Source organism: Maniola hyperantus, chromosome 16 (genome assembly GCF_902806685.2).
Source record: "Maniola hyperantus chromosome 16, iAphHyp1.2, whole genome shotgun sequence".
In the NCBI taxonomy this organism is placed as follows: Eukaryota; Metazoa; Arthropoda; class Insecta; order Lepidoptera; family Nymphalidae; genus Maniola; species Maniola hyperantus.
The window spans coordinates 5134784-5159358 of record NC_048551.1 but is presented as its reverse complement, the minus strand read 5'-3'; the positions used below and the strand labels follow the sequence as shown (position 1 = coordinate 5159358).

The 24575-nt window shown below is 36.5% G+C and overlaps 1 protein-coding gene across 2 annotated transcripts in view; it reads left to right on the top strand.

The window, feature by feature from the left end:
• The window catches only part of spri (Src homology 2 domain-containing protein sprint), a 253910-nt gene that overhangs the window by 29790 nt on the left and 199545 nt on the right, over nucleotides 1-24575 (top strand). For both annotated transcript variants that reach the window (XM_034977086.2, XM_069503945.1), the window contains exon 3: nucleotides 1216-1286. In XM_034977086.2, coding sequence (XP_034832977.1) covers nucleotides 1216-1286 — 71 coding nt within the window. The remainder of the gene's footprint in view (nucleotides 1-1215; nucleotides 1287-24575) is intronic.

Sequence of the window (24575 nt, the reverse complement as noted above, 5' to 3'; positions counted from 1 at the left end):
CGCGCTTGCCTAGAGATACCTATTCACTCTTGTCTTGAAGGGACCCATATTATAATTCGGTGGGAAAACTGATGCTGGAAGGGTGTTCCAAATCTTGGCGGTTTGAATTAGAAATGAGGAGGCAAATCGCTTCGTACGTATCCGGGGTCTTTAAATATATCCATGCAAAAAATATCGCCGATCTGTTGTTGCTCCATTGTGACGTGATTGAAGGATAAACCATCAAGCCAACAAACCAACAAATCAACAAACTTTCGCATTTATAATATGGGTATTGATAATATTCTGGGTATTAATGTCGATCGTTTTGTTGGTCATTCGCAAAGGCTGTACGTTTCTCCGTTCGAAGAGCAAACATACGGAACCTGCGACTGTGGTGAACAAGGTTTAACTCATTTCCCCTACGATTCCAATATGTGCTCGGGGGTGAATAGAAAATCGAACATGCCCAGCTATGGCGGGGATTATCCACAATTAACTGGAAAATTTTCAGTTTGCACTTTGGTTAAACAAACTTTGTTTTAATTATATTTTAACGATCTCTCTGGCACAGTGGTGAGGGCTGTGGTCCTATAAGTTGGAGGTCCTGGGTTCGATTCCTCACAGGGGCAATTTGTGAATTTATAATTTGTAAATTGTCTCTGGTCTGGTCTGGTGGGAGGCTTCTGCCGTGGCCAGTTACCACCATACCGGCAGAGCCGTGCCGCCAAGTCCGGTAGGATGCCGTGTAGAAACCGATCATGAAACTGCCATACACTTTACAAGTTTACCCGCTTCCATTTAGAAATCTAGAATTCTTAGACTGTATCATCACTTACCACCAGTTGAGATCGCAATCAAGGGCTTATTGTATCGGAATAAAAAAAACGTAGCATAGAAGATATTAGCATAGCATTAGCATTAGCATAGAACTGGGTATTGTGGCCAATTTTGTTATCTCTACACTACAATAAAACGACAGGTCTCAAGGTCTCCCCCTTTCATGGTCCTCCATGCAACCAAGGATAGCGCTAGATACCTGTCAATTTAGTTTAGTTTAGAGTTTGTGTCCACATTTGTTACTTACTTAATCTTTCGTCATCATCATCATCATATCAGTCTGTGAACTTCTACTGTAGAACATAGGCCTTTCCTAGCGAGCGCCACTAGTATATTATCCTGCGTTCGACCTTTATCACTTAGGATTTTTTGTTAATGTATTTCATTTTTTTTCAGTTGCTGAGTTCGCTGTCTACGGACTTAGAGGATATGCTCTGCGAAATCTACGACGATGAAAACATTGCCAGGTATGTAAAATGCGAGTTTCCACCCATATTATGTTCCAACATTGCTTCTACGCGCACGAAACGCTTTGCGTTATCATTCCTCATAATATGCATGGCTAAGGTTTGATATACTCTTCCGAGATCAGCGTTTCCTACCAATTATCCGGGTATCTTTAAAACAAGAGTGAATAGGCTCCTTCTAGGCCACATCATCATCAGGATCAACCTATCACCTATGATATTGTCCTTCACCGTTAAAGCAAGTGACATTTAATTGCTTAAAACGCACATATAACTCCGAAAAGTTAGAGGTGCGTGCTCGGTATCGAACCCGCGACCTCCCGAATAGAAGGCCGACGTATAACCACTAGGCTATCACCACTATATTAGGTCACATCACCACTTCCTATATAGTGAAGGCTCTATATATCAGTGAAATAATTTTCAGAATCGAATCATTAGTTCCGGAGATTATCCCTCAAACTTACAAATTTTACCTCTTTATAATATTAGTTATTATAATACAAGAAAATCACGTTAAGGATAGAGCGATGCGCATAGTCGACTTGCAAATCGAGTTATAGACGATCTTGAACGTCTGCCATTGAACGCCATCCAAAAGCCTTTGATAAGTCTAGTGTCTCCCCCCTTGAATAATAATAAACCTACCTATCTAGAGAGAAATATGGTAAAGTATGTAGATAGGTACGTCGAATATAATCTGATATTTTTTGCAAGACATTTTTATAGAATTCGATTAGAAGTTGACCATTGACCTCGATTTAATCTGGATAAGCATCGTTGGTGATAAGTGACGACTGACTATACGTTCTGTAGGGTAAGCCCGCTCTGTCAATTTTCACCGCGCGATTTCATGCACAGAACTCTGTGACATAATTTATGGAAATTATATGAAAATGAAGATGAATTTCTTTACTTCGCATAGGACAGCATATGCCACTTATGGTATATCAATACTCTACCACCGAAAATCAGATTCTACTATGAAGAGCCAGCAAGAAACTCAGCAGTTGCTTCAAACAAAAAATTCTAAATCTATTTTCCCACAATGCCATCCAAATATTAAGGAACTCCCAAAACAATATTGCGTACTGTGAAAAAACCACCTTTATGTTTTCACATAAAAATCTCCCGTAACTCAGATTTTTCAAATAAAAATCTACGCAAACATTCCCAACATACCATAACATTATGCGACCGGTGCGAATTATCATAACCAAGTAATATCACATGGTGGTAAAATGTATTCCAAATGTTCTGTAGTACCAGTATTTTTTGCAGGACCTACTATAGGTATACTTACTAGATTAAGCCCGGACTTTTTCTGTGTGGAGTTTTTTATAAATCCCGAACTCTTCGGGTTTTCTGGATAAAAAGTTGTCGATATAGTATCTGTGTCCGGGATGAGAACTACCTTTGTGATGCCGAATAGATGATGCCCACAATTTCAATTTTTTTTAAATCCCATAGGAACTGTTAATTTTTCGGGCCAAAAAGTAGCTAATAATATGTCCTTCCTCAGAATGGAAGCAAGCCATATCCCTGTACCAAACAAAGTCTGTAAATCGGATGAGCCGTTAAACTCTAGCAGACAGATATTTAAAAAATATGTTAACTGAATGAAATAGAATTATCTATTAATCCTTTTTTGGCTAAAGAAAAAAGCTTTACAGAAAAGGATTAGATTATTTTTCAGTTAGTTACACTGAGTCACAAAAATTACTGGCAGATTTAGGTCATTTGTTACTATATTATTAAAATTCGTCTCTTACTTTAACTGCGGTACCTAAATCATTTCATATCACGTTAAAGATTGTAGAAATAATAAAAATATAAAACTTTGAAAAAGTTTTAAGACTTAACTCTTGCATTGGAAAACCTACTAACAAACCCGTCCCGTCAAAAACAACGGAACACGTCCAAAACAGAGACCCAAAGTTCGGGACAAAGCATTATGAATAATGAAATACGCCCTATAAAGCAGCGCTCCCTACTCGCGAGTAGGTACATCCAGAGCGTGTACTTTAAAATTTGCGGTAAAATCGTCGGCGGGGGTGTCGCGAGTAAAAAACGGGAGCGCAAAGTGTTTTTTACGGCTTTAATACGAGTTTATTAAAATATTTAAAGCGAAACTTTAGCGGGAATTTCCCAAAAGACACTCGCAAAGGTCCCCCGACCCTCGGATATGGAAGTTTTAGCGATCCGGTGTGGAAATGATAAATTAAAAGAGCCGAATGAGAGACGTCAGCAAGAGTCGTCCAAAAGAGGTTTTTGATTTTTCTCTTTGATACTTTTAAACGTTTAATGTTTTATTTATTTTCTTTAATGTATACACGCGGATAACAACTTGCCTAACTGCCGCGTACGCAAGATTCCTCTATGAATGGGTATAAATGTGGTTAATTTAACAAAATGATGCTATGAAATCTATCATCACGATCAACCCATCGCCGGCTCACTACAGAGAACGGGTATAGCGTGGTAGACTAGAATAAACTCTTCTTATTCTGAGTGGAGACCTGTGCTCAGTAGTGAGCCGGCCTTGGGTCGATCGTGATGATGATGATGATAAATGTGTTCAGATTTAATCCAGTAACAGTATAATATAATAGTAGGTTAAGATTTAACTAATTAAAGATATACTTTAAGGATTGTGGAGAAAAATATATAAATGTGAAACTACATTTCTTTCATTGCACTTAACAATGAAAATGTTTGAACCGAGAACTCGTGAAAATGTGGAACTTCGATATGAAAATAATTTAAAAAGAAGATAATGAAACTGCATCGTAGTCTGGAACTCTGAATGGGAAAATGAGATGCATATTTTCAATAGCAGAATCTGAATCTGTTATTATGATATTCTTTCTTTATTAAAACAAGGGTAACAATGCTCGTGTTCTACTATTGTGCGGAGTTGTAGAGAAAACCTTTTGTGGGTTGTTTGTGTATCTAGGTACGCTGTGCTTTTAGTTCTTAAGCCACCCCTTCTCCGTCCTTAGTAGTTGAAAATGTGATGTGACTTTCATCGATATCCACAAATTCGACCTATGCTGCCGTCATAACGAGTTGCATGGTACAGTCAGCAACAAAGCTAGGTTTGCACCCGTCCATAGTCGCTTGTACTATCAACGCGCAAGCAATGTAAGCCGTGTGTTGCATATTACGTAGCCTGCTTGGTCCATTTTCATATTTTATAAGATTTGCTTTGTTGTAAGTATGCACTGTGTTAATCTATAGTCCGCGACAGGTCGAGATGACAATCGGGGTATGAGGCGGGGAGACGCCCCGCACACGCGCTCGTCATCCGCGCCCCCACCCCGATTGCAAACTCAACCGGTCGCGCATTATACCTACTTATATCATGGTCGTATCTGCCTGCCTTATGTGTGAAATGGGACAGGACTTTTGGTAAATTAAGCTTTTTTTTATTCCATTACAAGTTGCCCATGACTACGGCGGGCTAACTTAAAAGGGATATGGATATTTTTGTCGATACTATCAAATATCAACAGTGAGCACATCACTAGCTGACAGTACTTTTGAGTGATTGCGAGTGAGCCCCGCAAACAATGCCTGCCGAGTCAATCTCTGTGACTGCAGTGTACGGTACATAATACTTGTACATCGGAATATTGTTCGGCTTTTGCAACCAATGTTTATACGAAATAGGCTTGTACAATGTACATCGATGCGAGCGTTGGTTTAAAGCCGACACGGGCATACGGGTCTGTCGGATTTGTAATTGAAATGAAAAGCGAATGCGAGCGAATTTTTATTTTGAAATACGATAGAACTAATTCCATTTGGGAACAACCGCAAACGTAGCAAATATTTATTGTTTTGACGCATTCAACTTTAAATAGAAACAATCTATACGTTATAGAAACCACTAAACATGATTTTAAATTTTAATATTGCGTGTATTTAACGATGTCAAATTCCATTTAAAATGCAAGAGATGAAAAACACTAAAGGAGACGATGTTAATGAAGTAGAAATACGTCTATGGTATAGTATGGATACTGAATACGTATACGATACTGAATACGATAGATACGTTACAGGAACTAGATTACAACGTAGAGCAAGGGCAAAGATATAAACATTAGGAAGGATATATGAAAGCAATAGATGAGTTGAACCAAAACAGCTAATGACTAGTGTTATATGTATATTAACAAAAATCAAATTGGCGAGGAATACCCAGGTACGGAAGTCTAGTGGAAGACGTTAGTGGAGACGATTCTTAGGAAATTGATATTCTATAACAAAAAATACTAAAAAATATTTTATAACAAACCAAAAACAAAGGAGTTCCGAATAAGAATTTTATTTTGAGTAAGATATAAAAGCTACGCATGTATTTTCTTCTACTCCTTAATGAAGAAAAGATCCAAATAACATATTCCATCAAGAAAGCATTAGAAGGCGTTTGTATCATTCGTCGATTTTTTGCTAGCGCAAGGGGAGAGTGTAGGCAATAATTATTTCCAAATTAACCACGTTAGGGCAACCGCCGGGTGTGCTAAATTAAATCGAACGACACAGAGAGGTGTCGTATTACTAGAGTGTGCAATGTTCTGCAAAATGGCCTGAACTTAACTGTTGTATAAAGACATTAGTAGATATTTTTGTTAATAAGGAAATTAGCGCTGGATTTGATTTTAATCTGCATTTCAATAATATACACAGAAGAAAAAACGAAAAATAGGAATGTAACTTTACAGCATGCAAAGGTGGTCTTGCCGCTAATGGTGACAGACAGTCTACCAGACAATCTTTGGAGTAAGCAAAATATAAAGTAAACGAGATGGTGTGCAAATTAGTTTTGTTTGAAATAGTCCTTCCATAAGTATTATTTTGTTCAAATGGCTTCTCTATTAGGTACATCTCTCTGGAACGACAGCGCTGGATGGACCATGACCGGACCGTTTACCCTATGTAATGGCGTCATCAAAATCTACGACAAAAATGTGTTGCAAATGGCAGCTGAAGAGTCGTTACTTTGCGTAATGATGAAATATTTCGTGATGATGATTGTTATAAAGCTTTTGGAAACGGTCCCCGTAATAGGTGCTTAAAGTTTATATACGATTTCATTTAATAATATAATCATTTTCATATTACAAAGGGACTTGGTATATAATTTTACCTATCAAATTCCAAAGCTGCTAAAATCTTTTTTAGCAGTTTTCCAGACGGCTCTCTGTAATACTTGCCTAGCAAGGGAGTGTCCTAATATTATAAATGCAAAAGTGTCTGTCTGTTTGTAATCTTTTCACGGTCTATCCATAAAACTGATTTTGATAGAATTTAGTACGGAGATGGCTTGCATCTTAGAGACAGATTGCTACTTGTTATTTCAGAAAATCGAAGAGTTCTCATAGAAATTGCAGGCATTAGCCTAGGTATATAAATGACATAACTATTTAGATTATATTATCATTTATGGATAGGACTTTATAAGAATTATATTAAAGGCCGGATATTTATAGATTTTCAGTACCTAGTAGAGAAAGTAGGGCGTAATAAAATCATAAACCTCAGCAACCATAAAGAACTTCCCGCGAAACGCCAAGTAAAGTGTTGCCAGCTATTACCAGCGACAAAGACAACAGAGTAATAACTATAACAATAACGTTTCTTCGCCTCCGTTTGTTAACTGCCTTGCTAGGGTTGGCAGCATCGAGAAAATGATACGGCGGCGGGAAACAATTTCAGAAACATAATAACCGTAGCGACTCGCTTGATGACGTCTCCCAACGCTGCACCTCAGGAGTTAGGACCCCAGCAACTTGGGACCCCAATGTCTATCGGTTTTTAGCGAATCGCACGGAGCCGCTGGATTGAAGCGGCGCAAGACCGCGGCGTGTGGGAGTCCCTACAAGAGACCTATGTCCAGTAGTGGACGTCTATCTGTTATTAATGATGATGATTATGACAAGTCGTAGCAGAGCAGCTTAGTTCTATGTCATTGTCATCATCATGATTAACCACCCATCGCCGGCTCACTACTGAACATAGGTCTCCTCTCAGAGTAAGAAGGTAGTTCCATCTACGTAGTTGTAAGCCCATAATTAATTAATTAAAAAAAATAGATGGATAAAATTTATTTTCAAATTCTGTAATGATTTTTTATATTATTCTGTATAATAGAGTTTTTTTTACATACTTACATATGCGGTACCTAAGTAGGTATGCTTCTTGAAACAATATCCTAGATTGATCTTTTGATCCGTGAATAAATATTTTTATCAAAACTGCCTGATATTGACATTGTTTTAGTAAGCAATTAATTTATTTAAGTCCAACACTCAATGGATTATACTAATTGCCTTTTAAATAATTACAATTTAATTCATCTAAAATGGTTTATTACTCAATAGCGAGTTCTTAATTTTGTTTTAATAGACAACCCTGTGTTCTACTTGGTCTTGAATACTTTGGTAATTTTTCTTTGCTGTATAAAACTTTTGGCATTTCGATTTTGTTCTTTATGCCGTCGACTTAAAGGTAATGATGATTTTTTTGTATTCAGAGTGAGCGGTTGTATCCTAATATTAGCTTTTTGAGATTCTTGAATTTATAAGCCAGCGATTTTTCTGTGGCGTTTTCTAGTTTTTATAATATTCGAACTGCCTAATTAAATTTTAAATTTTTTAGAATTTTAATATCCTTTGTTATAACTTTTAATATTTTTTTGATGATGATGATGAAAAACTGTAACTGTTGAAGTCTATAACAAACAGAAAGAAATTTCACATTAGATTAATGTACATATATAAAATTGTATGACAAAGTTTAAAAAAAGTTTCTGGTATCAACCTACCAGTATTTGGTATTTATGTATTAGCCTTTAATAAATTAATGCAGCCTACCTTTGGTTTAAAATGGTCCGTAGCAAATAAATAAAATATAATGTAAAGTATGATATATTTCGTAAATATAAATGACAAAACAAAGCAAATCCGTAAAATCCACATTTTTCCATTTTTCTTATTATTACGCTCGATGTACACTTGAACAAGCGTTTCTTAGGAAAAAATTCAGGGGTATGTACTTTCCTGAAGCTTAACATAAATACCAGTGCAATCCCTATTCAAAATGAACCCTCTTTATGAAGTATGGTGTTTGTTTCCCTTCATTTTGTAGCACAGATGCGCCTTGAAATTGTTTAGGAGGCTTTATAAAAGGCTCTTTTAAGAGGCGATGGCTGACTTGAGTGTTACGGGAACAATATTACTTTGTAACACACTTTCAGCAGCAAAAGGTAGAAAATTAGAAGGCAGAACAGGTTTGCTCTTTGAAAAGTGGCGTTTTAAATTATTTAAGATGTAAATATTCAGTAGTTGGTAGTAGCAGAAATTCTAGGACGAAAAAGTCATTCCTCTTTTTGAAGTAAAAATTACGTTTATCGAACTACTCGACTAATCAGTACCCTTATTATAAATGCGAAAGTGTGTTTATTTGTTGGTTTGTTGGTTTATTGGTTTGTTGGTTTATCCTTCAATCACGTCGCAACGTTGCAACGGATTGAAGTGATTTTGATTGAAACTGGAAAGTGACATAGGCTACTTTTTATCCCGGAAATTCAAAGAGTTCCCACGGGATTTTTAAAAACTTAACTCCACGCGGACGAAGTCGCGGGCATCAGCTAGTGTACAAATATATGCTTTTGCATTTTGTGCAAATAGCATAAGAATTTATTAATATGTTGTTTGTTGAGAAATTAGAGTTTGACTATTTTGAACCTCTAGCTCTAGCTCAATATACCAACCATCTCTCCTCCTGACTCAATTCAATTTAACATCAATAATTCAGCTCCACATCATGAAGTATTAAGCTCTGCTATATCCACCGAAGATCGTATGACCATAGAAACTTCGGTTTCAATTTACTGAGTGCACTTGGATATTTTATGCTAATGCCCGACCGCCATGATGTAATAAAATACGGAAACTTGAATCCTCCTACGTTCAGCGTAGCCCCTGTAAGCTGCCTTGTAAACTTTAGCCAGACAAGCACACGTGAGCTTCCCGGTACTTGTATGTTTAAAACTTATGCGCTGTTATTATTAGTATGAGTTTTCACTTATGTGTATTTTCTTTAAACTATTTTATTTAGCTTTTACACCACTCGCCTGCGTGAAATTTGGATCAAACTGTATCTACGATTTTTCGTCGCTATTGATATTGGTACAGTGGTACCAGTATAAAGTCTTAAATGTAGAGAGCTAGCATGCACTACAAACGCAAGGTCTGAGTTTTTAAACTACTTATTTTTCGCATTACTATTCAATTCAGAGTTCATAAATAGGTCCTCTTTTCTATGAACTTAGGATTATAATTCACTGTTCGAGAAATTTTAAGCCACCGAGATTCAGTGATAACATTGGTCTTTTATACAAATTAGGGTTTTGCCAGTTTTTACATAGCGTAATTTTGAGGTAGCTATTAAATTAGATTTTATGATTTTGATTATGATATTGTTTCAAGTTTAATGTAACGTTTAATGTTAATGGATTGTTTATAAATGTAAAACAAAAGGAAAAGTTAGTGTGTGGGGTACTTAGGAGTAAAATTGAGACAGATGGCCGCAAGCGGTCGTTAATCGCATTTAGGGCTTGATGCGTGAAGCGTGTAGCTGACCGCAAGCCTGCGGCTGTCGCGTATAGATAGATAGAAATTAGACAGATCCTCTTAGGTTGTGTCACTTTATGTATTACTGAAACGTGACTGAAACGAACAGTATTTTCGGCAGATGTTTATATTATTTTGTTTTTGCTTTTGGCTTCTTCCGCATTTGAGCGGAAAAGTATTGAGAAAACTCTATTAGACGTCTATAGTTGCGGGAGATCGAGATGGCAATCGAGGTATGAGGCGGGGCGTTCCCACCCTGATTTCCATGTCTACTGTCGCGTACTATAACCTCTGTCAGTTTTGACAGAAATTACTTATACGAGTATGGTGAGAGAAATATTGTCAGATCTTGTAACATGCAGTTCAGTTACTTAAAAATATGTATAAGCTGATAATGATTTCAATCATAGTAAAACTTTATTTATTACATCACCATATTTTATTAGTTATCAAAGGTAAACCTTCTCAGATAAAATATTAGGCTATGCCAACTTTTTGTACAAAGATAATGTCTTATGTAGAAAACGAACCAGACATAGATCGAACGACGGTCATGCTGAAGACTTTAAGTGAGACTTTTTCAGAACGCTATGGCAGGTCCTTACATCAAGAATTGGTAAAAATATTATATTTTTGTCACTGCTCGCTATTGACTGATGGAAGGAACGAGAACTACTTAATTATTTTTAAATTAGATTTCCTATCTAATTATATTTAAAATAGTATTCAGGTTATTTTTTAATGCTGCATATATATATCAAATCAATATGAACATACCAGTAACTTGAATCACTCTACCAAATGTATCTTCGAGTTACGCTTGAATAAAGTTACACCATAGTTGGAAACAATTGTAAAGTCAATATGAAGTTCAGTTTTGCCATTAGATTACTTGAACCCAAGCGGGCCCCTAAGTGCACGTCCTTGTTTGACATGAGACTAGCTTATTTTGGTATACTTACTTACGACTAACTTAGTTTCCCTCGCATTCCTAACTTGTCGTCGAAGTTCAAATCCTTTCAGACTTTTAGCAGTTGAATGGTTAATTGATTCTACTTCAAATAAATTATTAGGTATAAATATAGTCTTATTTTGCATTACTGGTATAAGTATTAGTCTCTTCACTCTTGTCCTAATTCTTAATTACTGAGAGTTGTGACACCTTATCATTTATTACATAATGATAGGGATTTTCTTGGGATAATGGTGCGGTGGGCTTATAGGTCGATTAACAAGAGCTGGTATGTTCACAGTACTTACACAAACGCAATTTTTAACCGACTTCAAAAAAAGGAGGAGGTTCTCAATTCGTCGGAATCTTTTATCGTACAATATGTTTTGAAATAATAAATCGATTTATATTATTGCCACTTTTGGGATCAATATAATTTTTACGATATGTAATGTGTATCTGTAAATTTAATTTTAAATCCTTCATAAAAAGATTACTTAGAAAGTTAGGACTGATACGTAGTTATTCATTGTAGAAATACAGCTATACTTGATAAAATATTTGCCTTGGAAACCTCAATAATTTTTAAGTGACAGCAGACAGATTTTCCATTGTATACCTACTTTCTGCGCAAATAAGATTGTATAGCGCTCGCTCTGTTACGTAATCCCATACAATCATCTAAGCGTACAATTTATAATTATACGTACCTACAATTTTGCGGCAGCAACCAATCACAAACGAAACTATGTTTTCTAATTGAATTTCGAATGTTTTTTGAACCATATTTGTGATTGGTAACTCAAAATGGTTAACGCTAGCTGAAATTTTTGCCTCTATCAATAATTGCAAGGCATTACGTTACCGAGAGAGCGCTTTACTACCTTCTTTCTGCGGATAGAGTATAGTTCAGACTGCAGACGTAGTAATAATGTAGCTAGACTAGATTACGTGAATATAACTACCAGTCCTAACAATTGTAAAGTCAAGTCTCAGCTTTAGATTAGTTGTACGTACCCAAGTGGGTCCCTGAGTGCAAACCCTTGTTTGACACCAGCCTTTCTACTAACGAACAACTTATTTAAGTTCACACGCTTACTTGTAACTTGTATTTCATGTTGAGACTTGAAATTCTTTGAAATTTTTGCAGTTTGTTTATGACCAGCTGATTCTCGTGATTGCGTTTGCATGGATTTAGGTTTTAAAAATCCCATGGAAACTCTTTGATTTTCCGGCATAAAAATAGCTTATGCCACTCTCTAATCCTTTGCTCCGTTGCGGCATGATTGAAAGACCTACAAACAAAGACATTTTCGCATTTATAAATATTATCGAAAATACGAAGAAACGCTTCGAGAAAAGGTACGTAGTTTGGCTCCTCTTGGCGGGGGCACTGCCGTGCCCCCTGATAAATGCGAAAATGTCTTTTAGTGATTAGGTACCTCACTGTTTTGTGATTCAATTGTTGAGTTTGTGTGTGTTTTATCAGATTTTTAAATCTACTTTCTCTGAGAGATTATTTATCTTTCTTAAGATTCCTTTCTTGAGATTTCTTTATTAAGATTTAATGGTTTTTTTTTATATTTGAAAATATTATGCTAATTTTCAGTGAGAGCCAATAATATGGACTAATTAGGTTGACCATATACGGTTTTTAAAATAAAATTAAAAATGACTCCTCGCTACATTTAAATATTTTTTCGGTTTGCAGTACGTATATTTTAATGTTAACATTTCATTGATGCTGAAATTTTCTGCAATGCATTTTTAAAAGATATTGTGATGTTAAAACATAAAAATATTATGTAAAAAACTTTACGGACATAGTTAAAAAGCCTGCCTGTTCCGCTTTCAGTAAAGCTGCAGTTACAATGTTCATTTCACAAAGACTTTCAGTAAATGGTGGAAAAAAAATGTTCATGTTAATATTATGGACGTATCTATTCACTACCCATATTATAAATGAAAAAGTTTGTCCTTCAATCACACCGCAAGGAAACAACGGATTATCATGATTTTTTACATGAACGTAGTTATAGACCTCGAGAGTGACAGGCTACATTTTACCCGGAAATCAAAGACTATTTGGGGATTTTTAAAACCACATGGACGAAATTGCGTTCATCAGGTAGACCTTCATGCAAACGATACAAAACAGTATAGCTGATACATTAGAATTTAGAATATTATGATAAAATAGATCCCACTAACAGCGGGGTAGGACCTTAGCTGCCAGTGGTCAGGGCTCAAGACTGACTGTCGTCTCAAGAAGTACTGCCCTCTATATTATACATATTATCATAGGGTAATATGTAGTACTTTATGTATAGAAATAAATATATCGCCCTGAACTTTGCTTTACGCGCCTCGAGGCGTCGCAATAATTATTCAGGAGGCGTTCAGATGCATCTGCGCGCTCACACTGCGCTGGATATTTTTTATTGTCTTAGCGTATGCCTCGGTAAAGCGAGACGTACCCTAAATTCTTACTTACAGGTAATATTTTAAATGCAAAAGTGTGTCTGTCTGCCTGCTAGCTTCTTACGGTCCATCCGTTTAACCGATTTTGAGAGATAGCTTGCATTTTGGTGACGGATTTAGGATACACTTTGTTGGGGAAAGTCAGAATTCCCACAGGATTTCTAAAAACCTAAGTCCACATGGAAGAAGTCGTGGGCATTATCTATTTTGCACAGGATGGCTGAGGTATAAACTGAAGACTAAACCGTCGGCTGTGGATTTGACGCTTTGTTTTGTTATCCATACTTAACATACTCGTAACATTATAAATATGAAAGTGTGCCTATCTGTTTATCTGCTAGCTATTCACAGCGCATCTGTTTAGCTGGTTTTGTCGAAGTTTGGTACAGGGATAGCTTACATTCCGGGGATGGACATAGAATACTTTTCATCCCGGAAAATCTAAGAATTTAAAACCCACAGGAATTTAAAAAAATCGAAATCCATGCTAGCAAAATCGCGACTCATCGTCACGTGGTTAATAATTAAGAAATATCAAAATACTTAAACCCAGTGTACGTTTCGATTTACAATATTTTGCACAAAAATCGTCGACAACGCATCGCTAAGCCCGAGCTCGAGGGGATTTAATTAGACAGCTCAACCATAGTTTAATGGGGCGTGAAGATAAAGACTAAGGGAGATTCTAAATGATTCATGGAACTGAATGTGGAACCTTTGAACATTTTTTATTCGCGGAAAATTTTAATTTTCTTGCCTCCTCTTGTTCCTGTTTTCCTGGTATGTGGAGCGTTTCAGTGGAGATTTTGAGGTGAATTAATTTAATTTGAACTTAGACAGATTTTTTCCATCTTAATTATCTAGAAAAGAGATAAGAGGATTAAAGTAAAGTCAGCCCACACCGCAGCGCTTATCTCTGAAATTGTTTAACGAATTTTATTCAACTTTTACTAATATAGAGCCAGTCTGAATAAGTTTTGGTCGTGCGAAACTAAGACAAGTCAACTGTTTTTTTTTTGTGTTTATATATGGAACTAGCTTATGCTCGCGACTTCGTCCGCGTGGACTACACAAATTTCAAACGCCTGTTTCACCCCCTTAGGGGTTGAATTTTCAAAAATCCTTTCTTAGGTGATGCCTACGTCATAATAGCTATTTGCATGCCATATTTCAGCCCGATCCATTCAGTAGTTTGAGCTGTGCGTTGATAGATCAGTCAGTCAGTCAGTCACCTTTTCCTTTTATATATTAAGATAAAGAAAGCCTCCTTTATAGTAACAGTGAATATTATAAGAAAATAACATACCTTATATATTGAAAATCCAAAATTTCAAATTCACTTCACTGTGCCAGAATTGCCATTTTCACATACTTTAGTAGTTTTGCAAATGTAATAAAATATGCTACATACATTTTATATAGAAATGGAGCACCTTTATTTGCATGAAATGAGATTTTGTTCCAGAAAATGTGCTTTTCTTAGGAGCTTGAGCTGCTAATATGAGGTTTCGTTAGGTAACATTTGTTTTTGTCTAGAACCTGAAATATGATTTCATATTGAAGCAGAGTGGGATACTGTGGTAATTGCAATTTTATACCAGCTTCCCACGGTGCGTGATATTGCGGACGGACGCGGACCAGCCCGCACCAACGCATCATAGGAAGAATATCATCTGTGGTAGCGCAGACACATCGTTGTCGTTCGAGCGCGATAATCCGCAGAATCACGAACCGTGGGAAGCCAGTCTAATACAGCTTCAGTAGTCAGCTTCAAATCAGTTAGAAGTTTATCACATTGTTTTCTACATTACATCACGGGTGTATCATGAGTTGATGAGAACGTGAAAGGTTTGGTCCCAGAATGAGAAAGGTTCGGTCATAGTGCACCACGCTGGCCAAGTGCGGATTGGCAAACTTCACACAACTTTGAGAACATTATGGAGAACTTTCAGGCATGGAGGTTTCCTCACGATAGTTTCCTTCACCGTTAAAGCACAGGTTAAAGCAAGTACCTACCTACGTAATATTTATTTGCTTGAAATGCAAATAACTCCGAAAAGTTAGAGGTGTGTGCGCGGAATCAAATCCCCGACCCACCGAATAGGCGGCTGACGGTTTAACCCCCGCTTTTGGGGGTCTATAGTGGCTTACTTATTTAGCTACGGATTATGGTACCCAGGGTTCGAGTCCCGGATGGGGTCAACAAAAATTACTGGGTTTTTCGTCAAGAAATTTTCAGTTGCAGCCCGGAGTTGGGAAATTGGCGGTAATAGCCCCTGCCTCGGAGAGCACGTAAAGCCTTAGATCCTACGTCTAATCTCTTTCCAGTTGTGTCGGATTGCCGACCTGTAGGACTATGAGAGTGAGGGAATATAGAGTGCGACTGTGTTTGTGCACATGCTTGTACACTTTACCTAATATCTTCTGCGTAGTTGACTGGTTCGTTAACGTGGCCGCAATGTTTAAGGGCTCGTCATTATTAGACTGTAGATAGGTAGTCATGGAGCATAGATATGGCGATAATGCGAATGTTTAATCGTTAACTAATTACCGTCTGCCGCGGTCAGGGGTGGAGCCACTGGAGCCGCAGCGTCCGTGCAATCATCGCCTATTGTTACGATCATTTACGATCAAGTATTCATTAGTGGGTAGGACTATACATACAGGGTATAACCAGAACGCTAGCAAAAACTTAGGGTTATTGTTATACTATCTAAACAAAATCCAATACCAATAGCCATTTGCCTCATTTTGTAGTTTTAGTATTTTTCAAACCCGCAATGTATACCGTGCAAAACTGGGGACAATGCCCCACCTACGACGCGGCATTGACTCCGAGTGGCCTATACTTACGCAACGTTCGTTGACCTCTAGCGTCAGTCAGATGTTTTATTTGCATCGTGATCTTGTTTATATATCGTGATCTTGTTTTTTTGTGGTATCATATCAGTAATCATCATATAGTACCTGTCTTCGTTTTTGCTAGCGATCATGCTGCTGATATTAATTCTATTTTTGTGCTGCAGAAAAGGGCTGTTCGAGCCATATACAGTATGGGGCCACGAGAGTCGCTGAGAACTAAATTTAGGGAAGTTAAAATTATGACAGTGCATAATCAATATATTTTTGAAAATTTACTGTACGTACATAAAAACATAAATAAATTAAAAAAAAAAGTGACTGTCATAATATAAATACTAGAAATAAAAATAAACTTGTAATGCCCGCCTCTAGGCTCAGTAAAGTTAGCAATTCATTTGCTCGTAATTCCATACGTTTCTATAATAAGCTTCCAGAAGACATATTGGAGATGCCTCTCAACAAGTTCAAAGTTTTCATAAAACGTGAACTAATTAAAAAATCCTATTACAATGTAAAGGATTATTTAAATGATAAGCAAGCTTGGGAATGAGTTGCTTAACGACTTTGTGATAGTTCTAATAAGTTTCAATACTTTTGTAAAGTGGTGATAATAAAAAGAATACCCGGCTGAGTTTGTTGTGGGCTCTTCTCAGACCTGGGCGCGTTTGGAACCCTCGTAGCTTTAGTTTTAAGTTTGCGTAATAATTATCACCACTATTGTGACGTTGTAAATTTTGAACTACTAACTGGCGTCTCGCTTTTAATTAAAATCTATTTTGTTCAAAGTATGTTGGTGCCACCTAGCATCAAGGTGCAGAACTACGCGTGGGTCGATGTTCAGAGTTCATTCGAGCCACAATAGATGGCGTTTGCTTCGTTGTCAATTGTCGTAAAAATAAAACAAAATAATTAAATAAAACCATAATATCATTTGTTTATTGTTAAGTCATTAACAAAACGGTTCTTATAATATATCCTTAGGTTCCGCAAATATTCAAAAATGAATTGGCTTTATGATCAAACTAACTGAGAGCGGCCACACTCGGGTTGCGTCTGGCAACACCGATTGATGAGATTTAGAATTTTCCTGGAGTCAACATGTGAAGACGAATTTTTTTTCGTTCCAGGAAAATCTCACTCTTTTCGCCCATGGCTTCGCCTGGGAAAATACAATAGTTATAAATTTTAGTCATCCTAACGTATTTCAATGTTTCATCAATTATGGTGAGTGAAAAATCAAGTAATGTGGATTCGACAAAATGGCGGTTTGGTTAGAGAAAATCCTAATTTTATGATTTCATTCCAGTTCCAGTTATTTTATCTTCCCAAATAAATGAGGATAATGGGTTGTGGGTGGACTTCTGAAAACCATTGGTGGCCAGGAGTTCAATAGGTGAGTTGTGTTTGATCGGGAAAATTCCACGTGTCGAAATTTTCACACAGCACAAATTATAATCTTGTTTTTCTTTGTTACAGGGTTTACGTTTACGTTTTTAATTTTACGTTTACGTTTTACGTTTAGTTTCCGTTTTCCGTTTGCGTTTCCGTTTCCGTTTTCCGTTTGCGTTTCCGTTTTTTTTGCTTTCGTTTTCCGTATTTATTTCTTTTGCACATTCACGTTGGCAACTTAATTTCTATGGATAAGACTTGGTGAAAATCTTGTAATGAACATTTCGGTTGTGAAGAATCAAATAAATTGAGTTTTGGATCTTGGCCGATGCCGTCCAGCTACCTTGCAGTCTTCGCACCTACAAGTAAGCAAATGTTTGTATCCTAGAACAGTTTGTGAACCTTCTTAGTGTATGTGTACAGTAAGAACCCTGTCTTTACTACTGAGCTTTTATTTTGAAACAATTTTATGAATTTTACTGTGTCATTGTCTATTCCATGCCAATGGCATCTTAAATTTAAAACATAGATTTATGTACTATCTACCTAAGGCATTCTAATGTATCTAAATTAAGTCTTGGCATTAAGCTAGAATAACTAAGCATTATTAGCCATCCTTATGTATTAAGCGACCCCGGTAAAAGTTACATTAAAAACAATTTTGCCTAACATCTAGCAAATTTCATTTATAACACCTCATATACATTACAAGGGAGTCGACGGCTAGCTTCTATTCTTTACTAGGTAGATAGATCAAGTAAGTAAATTATTTTTTTCCTCTAATCTTTGTAAGGTGGTAGATTATTCCGTATCCGGGTATATTTCTATTCCGCTCAATTTACCACCCTTACAAATGGCGCCCGAACGTTTTTTTTATATAGTTATTTCAGTATATTTTGAGAAATTTTGTGAATTTTATGAAATGTACTCCGCTGATTGTACAATTTTCTAAGTAGTGACACATTGCAAAGAGCACTAAGCTGTTTTTATGGTTAACTAACTAAATAATAACTAATAGTTAGAAATTTTGTTTGATAGTTTAAGTAATTTTCTGAGTATAGTCCAACAGTGGTTTTTTCTTATTTAATTAACACATTATAAATGGTGTTTATGCCGTTCAATTATGTTATTTGACTTACCTTGGAGGTGTATAAGTGAATGTTTGCCTTCAGTTTAGTAATAAACATTGCTTAACTGAGTTGTTGTTGGGTATTGCTTTCAATAGTAAGTACATCTTATGTTTGAAATTTCCGGTAACTTAGTATAATTAAAGTTTTGAAACGCTATGTGCCGTTAACTAGTTACACACATACATTTATAAATACTAAGAGTTACAACTTGTGAAACTAAATATATAAACTATATTCAGAGATTACATTAAGTTCAAGTATGAAGTTATGAACAATTTTTTTTCAGTGACTTGATACTTCATTATTTTGTTGAAATTTTGTTTAGAGCTGTGTTAAGGTTATGATAAAAGCTACTTCACACACAAAACATGTTAAGTTTAATTGAATGCTGGTAGTTTAAAGTGACATTTAGAAACAGATTTTGTTGTATTTTAGGTTATGTGTTAAAAGTGTAAAGTAACAGCCATCAAACCATTGCACAATCTCTTTGTTTTTTTTTAAAGATAATATGCTATTCAGAGTTCATTGCAACTTTGTTGCCTGTTTACTTTTGTAATTGTAAAGGTTGTAACACACTGTGTACTCATAAAGGTGATACTGCACCTTACAATCATTTATTCAATTTTGGGAAGTTTTATTTTGTTATATTTTGTTTACTATAGTAATAATATGTGCTTGTATTATTAACAATATTTTGGAATAGGAACATAATTGATAAAATAGTTAGGATAGACTTAAGAATATTGTTTTTGTTGTGTATTTTGCTTGTGTATATTTAATAGTTTAAATAACTTCTTTTGTATTTGTGTTTAACCAATTGGTATAAGGCTAAACATAGACAGTTACACAAGCTCGATATTTTGTTAAATGTGTTTTGACTTAACACAATGGAACAGACTTTTGCCCAGTTTCATTCACTTTTGAAGGACGAATTGTGTTATGAGGTATCCATTCGTTCCGAAACTCCAGCACCTACAGTGCTAGGTTTAAAGAAACAGTTAAAACAATTAATTCAGGAAATTCCTTCTGAATCAATTTTAGAGACGGATTTCACTTCTGAAAGTGAGTTAGGGGTTATTACTAAAAAACTTCAAGACTTAGAAGATTTATTAAAAAAGTGTTCTGACACTAAAGATAGACATGCCCTCTGTAGGTCTAAAGCTTTAACTTCACATTTGTACTTTAGAATTTTGAGAATACAGTGTTCCGAACTCAGCTTAATAAGTAGGAAGAGTGAATTACATACAAAGTTGCAGAGTTTGATTTCCAGATTAGATGCTGACAATGAGTCGTCTCACGACGAATCACTGGATTCCGAGAGTACCGCCGTTGACTGCACTGGTGATAAAAATGTTGCCAAGTGGAAGTTACATTTCAACGGACAGGGTGATCCGCGCAGTTTCATCGAACGCGTTGAGGAATATAAAAGATCTTATGGCGTTTCAGATGGAAAATTATTTGTTTCTGCATTTCATCTTTTTACAGGCCGAGCATTGTTATGGTACAGAGGCAACAAATGTCAAGTTTCGTCTTGGTCAGAATTGAAAACTTTATTTTTAGAGGAATTTGATGCAGTAGATTATGACTACAGGTTGCTAGGTGAAATTCGAGCAAGAACACAAGGCTCTGAAGAACCTGTGTCTATCTATTTCGCTATAATGTTTTGCATGTTTTCAAGGTTGTCAACACCACTTTCCGAAGAACAAAAGTTACAAATTTTATTACATAATATTCGCCCTTTTTACTCAGAACAATTAGCTCTTGTTGACATTAAGTCTGTCGCAATGTTGAAGGAAAAGTGTCGCAAACTAGAGGCTGCGAGGCAGCGTTCCGCCTTATTTTCTGAGCCTACTAACAGTAAGGCAACTTTAAGTTCAGAGTTTGCTTACAAACAAGTGACAAAACAGATAAACACACTTTCAGTCACACCTGCACCTAAGGTTGATACAAGTAAAGGCACTGATTTTACGAAAACAAATAAACAACTATGTTACAAGTGCGGCAAGGGTAACCATTCCTTTAAATTTTGCAGGACAGTTCCGAATTTATTAGATGTTTTTCGTGTGGACGTCAGAACTTTACAGTAAAGACATGTCCAAGTTGTAGTAAAAAGGCGACTAGTAAACCCGCTCCGGACAAAAATTCAAAAAACTAATTAGTAAGAACTGTGCAGAGACACAAGTAAAGAACTTGGTCATTAACAACAAAACATCCCTTTTACCTGACACAGTTCTGTATTCAGTGGATAACGAGACTTTAGGCCACATTTAAAGGTTTTTGTTGACGGTTTTGAGATTACAGGTTTACTAGATTCCGGTGCTTGCGCGTCAATTTTGGGTAACCAGGCGCACAAGGTTTTTTTGAGATTCGGTTATAAATTGCATAGCAGTATTGATACCACATTTTCAGTGGCAAATGGAGACAAACTTGATTGCATGGGTTATATGTTTATTCCGATTACTTATAATTCCGTAACTCACATAATAAAATTTTTTGTAGTACCCTCTATAATAGCGGATGTTATTTTTGGCTGTGACTTTTGGAAAACATTTCAGTTAGCCCCTGGCATTTTTGATAATTTAGAATTAATTAAGGCACCTTCTCAATTTTACAATATTTGTGCGATTGATAATGAACAAATTCATACCATCACTTCTTTTGAAAACTTATCATCTCAACAGAAAGAATTAGCCCAATCTGTAGTAAATAAATTTTTAGATATTTCTTCAGAGAAAATTGGATTGGGTAGAACAAAATTAATTGAACATATTATTGACACCGGTGATGCCTTGCCAATAAAAATAAAACAATATCCACTTTCTCCCGAAAAGAAGGAAGCTTTAAGTAAAGAGTTAGATAGGATGCTGGAAATGGACGTAGTTACTCCGAGTGAAAGCCCTTGGAATAACCCAGCAATTTTAGTGAAAAAGGCAAATGGAGACTGGAGATTTTGCCTAGATTGCAGGAAATTAAATTCAGTGACAAAGGGGGATTCATACTCAATACCGTACATTCCACAAATTCTAGATAGCTTGAAAGAGGCAAGGTTTTTATCATCGATTGATTTAAGTTCAAGTTTCTGGCAAATTCCGTTAGCTAACGACTCTCAGGAAAAAACCAGTTTTACAGTTCCTGGTAGAGGGTTATTCAAATTTAAAGTCATGCCGTTTGGCCTATGCGGTGCACCAGCACGACAGCAGAGGTTAATGGACCAGTTATTTAATCAAAATTTTTGTAGTGATATTGAAAATGGAATAGTATTTTGTTATATAGATGATATTGTTATTTGTTCTGCTGATTTTGAAACCCATTTAATTTTATTAAACAGAGTTCTGGATAAACTAAAAATGGCTCAACTATCCATAAATTTTGATAAATGTAATTTTTTTAGAAACTCTTTGAAATATTTAGGGTATATAGTGGATGAATTTGGTTTACGCACAGATCCTGGAAAAGTTGCCGCAGTTTTGAACTTTCCGACCCCAAAAACTGCACAGGAGGTAAAGATTTTCCTAGGCACTTGTTCTTGGTACAGGCGCTTTATTAGGAATTTTTCAACCATCGCTGCACCACTCAATAGACTAACGAGTAAAGGAAAGAACGCACCTAAATTTGAGTGGAGCGAACAGGCAGAGGTAGCATTTAATACATTGAAGAATGCGTTGGTAACCGCACCTGTTCTTGCGGTACCGAATTTTGAAAAACCATTCAAAATACATTGTGATGCTTCTGCATATGGTGTTGGCGGTATGCTGACGCAAGAAACCGATGGTTGCGATCATCCCATTGCGTATGTCAGTAGGAGCCTAAATAAAAACGAAAGGAATTACAGCGCGACGGAACGCGAGGCTCTAGCTGTGATTTTTGCAGTGGAGAAATTTCAGGCTTATTTTGGTTCCAAGCCAGTCACAATTATCACAGACCATGCATCCCTAAAGTGGTTCTTAAATTTAGAAAATCCCTCAGGACGACTCGCCAGATGGGGTTGTAGATTATCACAGTATAATTTTGTTATCGAACATAGGAAGGGTTGTGATAATGTAGTTCCGGATACCTTGTCGAGACTCATACACGTAGATGTAGTTGGTGATCGTAATGATAACTCTAGTCAACAAGTTTTGGTAGATGACTGGTATGACAAAACATTTAATGGCTGTAAAATCAATCCAGCAAATTTTCCGAATTTTTGTATTTTGAACGATAAACTATATCGTTACAGTAAATGTAAATACCAGCTTCTCAGTGAGTTCGACTGGAAAGAGGTAGTCCACAAGAACGACATCCTTAGAATTATGCAACAAAACCATGCAGATGCAACTGCAGGTCATTTTGGTGTGTTCAAAACTCATCGCAGATTATCCCTCAGATATTTTTGGCGTGGTATGTATAAGGACGTGGTTGAGTACGTTAAGAATTGTGATACTTGCTCTGCGTATAAACACACGACATCAGCCACTCCAGGTCTGCTTGGGAAGCCTAAAGTCTGCGAGAGACCTTTTCAGGTCATTTCGGCTGATTTAGTCGGACCTTTGCCTAGGTCTAAATCAGGATTTACATTTCTTTTTGTGGTGACGTGTTGTTTTTCGAAATATACAATGTTGTTTCCGTTACGGCGTGCCACAGGTGCCGCTGTTGTTAAAGCGCTAGAGAATTTTGTATTTTTGAACCATAGTGTTCCAGAGACTGTGATTGTGGACAATGGGTCCCAATTTACAGGATCTGAATTCCGTAATCTCATTAAGCGTTATAATATTCCGAAATTACACTACACACCACTGTACACTCCGCAAGTTAACCTTGTTGAGAGGTACAATAAGGTTGTTATGACTGCTGTAGCCGCTTTTGTGAAAGATAACCACAGGTCCTGGGACGAAAACCTGTACAAGGTCCAGTTCGCCATAAACAGTGCGGTTAATGAATCCACTGGATTCTCCCCGTTCTTCCTTGTCCACGCTAGAGAACCGGTTTTAAATGGTTCCTTCTATAAGGACACGGATAAGGAGTACGAGGCCGGAATTCCAAGGGAGGAATACGCAGGAAAGTTTGGAAATTTGGAGGACATATTTGGTCAGGTTAGGAGAAATTTGTTTCAGGCTCATGCAGAGTATGCAACACATTACAACTTAAGGCGTAGGTCTGCAAGCTATTCTGTTGGGGATATAGTGTGGAAAAAGACCTATCCACAAAGCGACGCTACAAATTTTTTCGCAGCTAAGCTGGCACCTAAGTATGAAAAGTGCAGGGTTGTCAAGGTTTTGTCACCTTTGGTTTACGAACTAGTTAGAGTAGCTGACAACCACCCAATAGGCACTTGGCATATTAAGGATATTAAGAAGTAGATATTTGCCATTACTTAGTTTGGTCTAAACTGTTTGAATATTTAAGTTATCAATATTCAATTAGGAATTTGAATGAGTGTAGTGATGTTCTGAGTTAACAGTTACATTACCATGGTTCAGTTGAGGAGGAATGTAGTGGATGTATGTAGGGATGAATATGTGATGATTGGAATGCTTGTGGTAGACCAACCGGATGAGAAAGTAAAAATGCAAATATCGTACTTTGGGGATAACGAAAAGGGGGGGTTTTGTGTTTTGTTTTCGTTTTCCTTCTAGATAATGGATCATTTCTGTTATTTTTTTCCGATTCTGTTCCGAGATCTATTTTCTAGGAGAGTTATTTCGTTTTTTTTTTCTCATATTCCGATTTTGATTCGGTTTTATTTTTCCGAATGGGATAGAGAACGGTTGCCATATCAGATGGACCCGTTCACAACCAGTTTTTCCGTATTTGTTGAGTAACAAATATTAAGATGGTAGTTTAAAAGAGTGAA